At 54.2% G+C, this 7827-nt stretch overlaps 2 protein-coding genes across 2 annotated transcripts in view; both read right to left on the reverse strand.

The window, feature by feature from the left end:
• GLOTRDRAFT_123030 (uncharacterized protein) overlaps window positions 1-253 on the reverse strand; it is a 2780-nt gene extending 2527 nt beyond the window's left edge. The window contains exon 1 of the mRNA XM_007871578.1: window positions 7-253. Coding sequence (XP_007869769.1) covers window positions 7-212 — 206 coding nt within the window. The 5' untranslated portion in view covers window positions 213-253. The remainder of the gene's footprint in view (window positions 1-6) is intronic.
• Window positions 254-2932: 2679 nt separating this feature from the next.
• GLOTRDRAFT_132697 (uncharacterized protein) lies at window positions 2933-5260 on the reverse strand (the record flags this gene model as incomplete). The annotated part of the gene is made up of 6 exons (XM_007871579.1): window positions 2933-3302; window positions 4360-4607; window positions 4668-4815; window positions 4868-4884; window positions 4933-5168; window positions 5224-5260. 6 exons carry the CDS (start codon window positions 5258-5260, stop codon window positions 2933-2935), a joined length of 1056 nt encoding a protein of 351 aa, XP_007869770.1.
• Window positions 5261-7827: the final 2567 nt, after the last annotated feature.

A 7827-nucleotide genomic window follows, 5' to 3' on the forward strand; every position in this document is an offset into this window, starting at 1 on the left:
ACGGACGCGCGTTCCGGGAAGGGCGCGGACGGCGGCGGGATGGAGGGGAACGTGGTGCTCGGGGTGGCGGGCGGGTTGGGGTACGGCGAGGTGTCCGTCGGCGGCGCGCACGCGGGCGCGCAGGGCGATTGCTCGTACTCCGCCTCCCACTGCTCGGCGTCCGCGTCGTCCATGGTCGTGTGGGTATTGGTGGGTGCGATCGTGGACACCATCGTTCGCTCGTTCGCTCGTTCGTTCGTTCAGTGCGTGTGTGGATGTATCGCCAGCCCCCGGTGAGATTCGAATCCTGGCTGCCTGCGGGGGATCAGCAGGGGGGTAGCGCCCTGACGTAGATGTAGTGCCGTGAAGAATGGGGCGATGTGTGTGTGTATGCTGGGAACAGCGCAGGCGCCTCTGTCCCTCTTGTACCTCCGTGGTCGGCCGCGCGGTTGAAATTCGCCGAATCTAATGCGTCGCTCGGTTCCTAGATTTCCTGGGGCTCGGCTAGAACGACGAAGATGTGTGTTCGCTTCGCTTCGTTGCGGGGGAACTTCTCGTCTCCCGTTCCTGCTTCAAGTGGACGTGCAAATGCGGATGAACGTCGCGGTGTCGTGTCGTCCTGAATACAATGCGGACTGAAATACAAGGAGGGGACTCCAGTAAGGCGTCGCGAGGGTCGCGGGGCTAGGACGCGTTAGGGAGGACGGGCTGGCGGTGGGATGGTGCAAAGTATGTAGAGCGGGGCGAGATCTCTGCCAGATCGTCCTGCAATTTGTAAATCACCGTGAAGAAGGTGACATCCCGACAGGGCGCCGCTGCAGTGGATATGCATATGTCAGATATCCCGACGTCGCGCTGGCTTACGACTCGTTCATCACCTTGGGCTTAGACTTGAACAACGTGATCTCCAGTCGGTGGCGTCTGTCACAGCTGCGTATGGACACGTCTAGCCTACATGCTAGTAATATTCCAACCGGAGCACGCTAAACGAGTTACATGCGCCCCGGGCTCGTTGATGGGTGGGCAGGGGCGCATCAGATCCCGCCTGATGCTCCTTCGCTTCCCGTGCCCCCCCCCCACCCGGTCTTTTCTGCGCATGATTCAGACAGGATGGGATCTGCAGCTGCATCGAGCTTGGCCTGACAGCGACAAGTGACAGGTGAAATTGAGATCCAGGTCAAGTTGCCATCCCAAAACCCCCCGCCCCACCCAGCGCCTCTGCTCGCATACAGGTCCCAGGACCGAGGGGCACCCGAACGCGACGTGATAAATGCGCCTCCAACTTCAGCCACGCTCGGATTCGGACAGTGATCGCTTGTCAGTTCCCACGCAGATGTACTTGTCGCGGATGCAGATATATCGATGCGACTCGAGGGTGTGGCGGTGCCCTCGGTGATCGGGCTGGGGTGGTGGGTGACGTCGTCTTGTATTTGTGGCTGCTATGTACGTAGACTCGTAGAGCGCGGCATGCTGGCCATGGCGACAAGGTCGGCAGGGATATCTTGGGGATATCACGATGCCTTAGGTTGATCACTACGATGTAGAATTCGAACCCCCGACATCCACGAACCTGAGTCCCAGGCGGGTACCCAAACCGCGTCATCCGCTACGTATGTCCGATCGTTCTCTGGACTCGCCCGCCACCGTATGTTGTGACTTGTCGCTCCGGCGTGTGGGTACTTCCTCCATCGCGGCGTACTCAATTTTTATGGGATTCGCAGGCGACGAGCGTGCGAGGACCGACGATGACTGGCTCGCGAGTCGCGACTGACGGGTGGATGGACACACAAGCGAGGAGAGAGAGAGACACACACACACACACAAGCGAGGACTCGCGGGCGATAGGTCGGTCTTGGGGACCCACGAACACGTTCTCGGCCAGGCATTCGACGTCCACAGATCGGAAAAATCTTTCGCTATGAAGTTCAAGTGAGAACGTGGGGAGATACGGTCCGGTTTGATCATACAGATATATATAGGGCCGCGAGTGGGTCGACATTCAGGCGCGTCCGATCATAAAGCCCAGCCAGAGCCGCGGGAGGGGCGGTCCCGACGACTGTCTACGCCGACAATAGTCCCACAGTGAGCGTCATCGCAGACATCAATGTAGCTACCGTCCCTAGGCCTGTGACACCTGAATATAAGACATCCAAGGTGTGACGACCTGGCGAGGATTAAAATCGACAGTGTCAGATCCTCTGAGCCTGTATCTTCACGTTATGCATTGCTCGTCGACCTAATCCATTGACCTCTTCTAAACTGCACGGCCCGGCGATGCAAGCGTCCCCAGGAGGGGCTACGCTGTACAATCCCTCCCAGATCCCTATGACAAAGCAATGATCCATTATCTCTTTTCGTCGACTCGCAGCCGCGCGTGGCCTGGCCGCAGGTGTCATTTGCGTCCCAGTCTGCTCCTTGCCGCCTTTGCAAGAACTGCGTTAAGAGTCCAATCACGCTGAACCCATCCCCGTCCACGCGTTCTGTAGGAAACGACAGAAAGTCCCTCGCGGCTTCCTGTGGCACGCGCAAGCGTGAAAATACGGCGAGTATGCGTACTCTCTTGCTGGGATGATGGACTGTAATGACATACGATTGCGAACGCGATATCAGGAATCGCCTTGATATGCCAACTGGCAACGCGTGAATCGGGTAGGCGGTTCCTCATTTACTTGGATGCCACGTGCAATATGACTGCCTCTGCCTCCAGCTTCATGCAGCTCAATTTCCCTGCAGCCTCACCGCTGGCCAGCCCCGTCCTGCTCGGATCCGCTGATCCACCGCCCGGTTTCCGCTGTTCAGCCAGACGGGCGTATCCCGTGTCGAATGGGCGCGCGAGCAGCTCCGTCGCTACCTTTTTCTCCCAGGAGCGACGCATCTACGAACATAATTAACGGCGTGCCGCCGATATTCCTCAGCACGGCGTGGCCGCCGACAGCTCGCGGCTGCTCTCTTCCTACAGCCTGAGAGGGAGGATCGCGCGCTGCGGCTCGTCCAGCCCGTGCGAGAAGGACGCCGTCTGCGCGTTCAGCTCCTCCTCGTCGCGCGGCGAGCCTGGACATGGTCGCGGGCAGCTCGCGGTCGCCGCACGGATGGCGGTCCGCGCGCCCTGGTCCCCCGGGACTGCGGGCCTCCGGGCCTCCGTCGTCCCAGCCAAGCGCGGGCTGCGCTTGGTCACCGTCCTCTCGTGCGGGGCCGCTGCGAACTCGGGGTCCCGGTACCCGATCTCGTGCAGTAGTTGGTAGTTGGCGGATGCAGTGCTCGTCATAATCATCGGCAGTCCTGCTGGCCAGCTGCCTCTGGGGAGAGGCGGGATTCGTCGCATGCTGGGCGGCGTTTAATTTGGGTAGGGCCATCCCCCGAACTTCCACTTCCATGTTTGTCCGCGCGGAATCGAACTTCATGGTGTCGGCGCGAACCCTGTGTAACACTGTATGAGGGAGAGGGGGAACTAACTGATATCGGCGCTGTTTGTGTGCATGTCCATTATAATGGACAGCCTCAACACTATAGTCCAAGCGAGATCCCATTTCTCGCGGTTTTATGGGGCAGAGATGATGTTGGATCCGTTTGATTGAGGGAATTGAGGTATACAAGTCCAGCGCCTTTTTGCTCACCCATGCACCCGCTCAGGCTGAGCAAGCGATAGCGGCTGGCAATTTTGAAAGAGTGGATCTCACCGAAGTCCGTCAGTCAAGCCTCGCCGTTGCTTTGCAAAGTATGTCGGAACAGGCTCCATCCCTTTCAACTTATGGCTGTTAATCGGTAATACGATAATGTGATAGTGCGTCTTTCTAGTGTTGGGAGCTCCTCTGCTCCGAGTCCTGGTAAGAGTGACGGATGTTCTTTCGATGTTATTAATATTCTCTATTCCATCAGATACATGGAACCTAAGAGGATGTCCTCAGACTTGAAACAAACGCTGGGGCGGTAGAAGGGTTGAAATCCCGACGCCTTGCGCCACAGACTCGTCTTGTACTATTAAGTGCACTGGGACTCAAACCCTCGGGCCGTGCGCATGACCCCCAAGCCACGCGTATGAAAACATACAAAATGACACTATAGCTATGTATCCGTGCGAACGTCCTCACGGGCCGCCTGGAGATATAGCGCGGATGGAATTATTCATGCTTCATGTGAGGTGTAATTCCGAAAGCCTCTTGGTTAGGTTCTGCTGTCCCAACAAACCTAGGTGCAACAACATTTCAAATAAATATGAGGAGCTAAGTCAACCCTAAAAGTAGTACACCGAGCATCCGTCCGAGCCATTGATACACTAGGAAGTCCCGAGAAAGTCTGAAAGCACATTAACAGAGCCGGTGCCCACAGAAAGACCTCTCTCCCAACTACACTGGCTGTGCTTGAGCAGAGGTCCGTACGTACTGATTACGCACTCCGCGGAAGTAGAAAAACATGATGCAGCCGAGGCATAGGAAAGTGAAGCTCGAGGCAAAAACGGGCGCATAGGTCTCTGGTCCAAAGTGCGTGGCGGAGCGACCAGGCTCAGGCTGGAATCCGCGCGCAGTATACGCAAGTATCGCTGCGGCAAGGATGCCTGTCGCCCAGGTCAGCAGCGCGACGGGGATGCTGAACAATACTGCAAAGACGTAGGTAGCAGCGGATTCGCAGCTCTATGAAACTTGTTGTCAGTATTCATTGGCGACGTAGAGGTAAGAGCAGCAAAATCCCACGATGATATCAAAGCATTTCATACGTTCGGCCTGGGATTGGAGGAAGCTGCCGGTCATAAGGCTTCCCATTGTGAAAGTAATCGAAAGAAGGAGCATAGTTAAAGGGGTATCGCCTATCCCTTCAACCGCCAGGAAAGAACAGGACGCCCTACAGTACGACATCAATAAGCAACGGAATTAACATGAGTAGAGACGCGAACGCTAGTATCACAGTGGCCTAGATACGAGTCAAAGAGGAAACTGACAATGAAATACTTGCACGTACCGCTAGTATGGGTATCTTTAGCTCCTTGTCGAAGGAGTCCAGGAATTCCGCCCATACGTCGACTCTGCCTTGGAGTTTCATGAGAGTCAATGCTGCTCGGATCCGCCGCAGGTATTCCCGAGGCACTCCAAAGAGACCAACAGACAATAGGTAAAAGAGCACTCCATGCTCTTCGGGTGGAGAGTTATCCTCATCTATCGTGTGCCGGCCATACTTATGTAATTTGGAATGGCGGACTAGCACACGTAGGCGGTTAATATACTCGCGGCAGCGAGGGCAGCGTCAACGTACTGGTAGCCAACATGACGAAGGATGCGAGGGCTGACATGGCAGCTGTATTAGAAGGAATATCGAAGGACTCGGGATCCTCCTTGTAAGGAGTTCGGATTTTCTCCAGATCAGGGCAATCCTTCTCGTATCTCTCGAGAAACTAGAGCATCTGCTTTGTTTGTTCTAAGGAGAATGGCGAATGTGACTCTGTCCTCCGTCGCAGACCATCTACGGCAAAGTTAGCGGATTAGAGGCACACATGAAGGACTGCGTACCCATTATATATAACTTCAGCAGCTGTTTGGCAGCGCTGAGGGTACCCTTAGGCAAGGGACTGTGAGCGGGATGTTGGATCATGAACGTCCAGTACTCGATATGCTCATCGTATGCTATGTGATAGTCAACAGAGCATGCGCTGAACCACAGGCTGTGCACCTACAGTCGGAGCCCAAGGTATGCGCCTCGGTCACGCGGGCTATTTCCTCAGATGCCAGGCGTAGTGAGTGGTTCACATATATGACCCCTCGCAGAGTACCATCCTTTCCTTCGCTCAAACCTATTTCATAGTTCTCATCGGGGAAAGGTTCAAGTTTCCGGACGTAAGGCTCGAGTGTCTTTTCGCCATGCATCTTGAGCCGTGGATCGACATGCGTGATGATACTGTTGCCTTGAAGTTTGTACTGGAAGTACTGCCAGCCGTTGGGGTGAATCCAGGTCGAGTATTCTTGGCCGATAGTGCATGCGGGGACAGTGTAGATAGTAGAGGTAGCAAAAGAATTAACGACTTCCCCAGGTAAGGTAGCAGCAGAGGAAGAGAGACTCTGGAGCTCCAAACTTGCATGCGACTTTGCCATTGCGGATAGTGTAGTGCCAGCTGCATCCCCCTCAAACGTATTTATGCTCAGCGGCCTTGAATAGCGCGGAGCTGCAGTCTCAACTGTAAAACGCACCGATACCGCATGGAGTTGAGTTCAATCTTATGAAAACTGCGCACTTCAGTGGCTACGGCAGGCGGCGCCGTCATGGATTCATATACCATGCCAAAGGTACGAAGACTCGCCAGCAAGACATCGTCTCTCACGTCTTTCCTAGTCGATATCGCGGAAGTGTCTACAATTCTTGTTGCACATGACCGTGTTCACCGTAGCCGCCTTAGATTCACTGAGCATCCTGTGTATAGACGCTTCATACGGAGGTCTGGGATACTGTGCAATAGAAAACTTAGGAGGTACCCACCTGAGATTCACAATATACACAGGGCGGAGTAACTGCCTTAGAAATTAATGACCGTAAGAGGGTGTTTCGAACGACAGAACGTAAATACCAGGTCACTTCGACTCCTCTTGTCGTTTCCAATGGATTTTGCGCAATAATGTCATGGTTGAGCCCCGAAGTTTCCCGGGAGAATATGCTTGTTTCACGAAGACTTCTACAGCGTGGATGATATTTCGGCCAGTTGCTCAGTGAGCGGGAAGTTTTGCAGCCGGTTCGCCGGAAAGAACGTAGTTATCCAGTGGAACGTTGAGCGCCCGAGTGATACCATCGGCTGAAACGTTCACTTCGTGGAGCATGTGTTGTAAGTGCCGCTTGGGTCCTTGCGGGTCCAGAGGGCCTTGATAAGAATACACGTCGCGAGGCTGCAATGTGCGGGCAGTTAGCGAACCTTTCGAGTGCCCAACGTCTTTTTATACATCCGACTTATCTATATATGGCGGGAAACGCAATTAGTATAAGAGATACTCAAGATGTTTGCTCACCACTATATTGTAAGAGGTATGCGACTCGGTAATTTCTCGTAGGAGACTGCTGTCTCATAGAGAAGGTATATTCAGCAAACAGCTACGCGGATATAGCAGTCAGCAGCAGACGTGAACTTCCTCCGAGGATCCTGCACAAGCAAATTTCAACAATATCATGGTTCAATCCCCGTACGAATGGCACAAGGGAACGCTGAACGCTGTACCCGCAAATTCACGGACAGGTGTTGCACATAAAGGCCCAGCGCATAGCTCGTCCGTTCGCTCGCTCATTGGATGCAAATCACCGCCAGTCATGGTTAATAATCGGGATCACAGTGACGAGTGTCGGAGCGCTCACAGGCTCTCCGGGCTAGGTCAGGGTCATTAGCAACCGACTTGACCACCCGAGTTCAAGTTGGAATGGACACAATCCATGCTCACATCCGCACAGAGATTTCCGATAACATTGGGGCTCATCGGTAGTCACCCGTATGATTCGAGAGGGTGGTACATAGGATGAACGCCCATATTCGTTGCGATGACAAAAATTGAGTGGCGGATTTTGCGTAATTACTCAAAACATAGCTGACTCATTAGAGTGTATTTGCTCCTGCTCGAATTTAGCCGAGCAGCTCTGAGCCAATAGAATCACCGAGATTCATCAAAACTGCCCACAAAAGGTTAATGCATCAACTCGGCCTACACCTTCCAGCCGCTTGCAGATCGATAGACCATCAATTCAGAAAACCACGTATAGTCGGAGTGGGTCGGAGTGGGTGCCAGGGACGTCGGAAGAAGGTAGAGAAGTCCAGATGGTCTGATTTCTGTCTCTCGGGGACTTGAAATTGCTTGTCCGACGTGGTCCGACTGTAAATGATTCTCAAAA

Source organism: Gloeophyllum trabeum (assembly GCF_000344685.1).
Source record: "Gloeophyllum trabeum ATCC 11539 unplaced genomic scaffold GLOTRscaffold_00014, whole genome shotgun sequence".
NCBI classification, from domain to species: Eukaryota; Fungi; Basidiomycota; class Agaricomycetes; order Gloeophyllales; family Gloeophyllaceae; genus Gloeophyllum; species Gloeophyllum trabeum.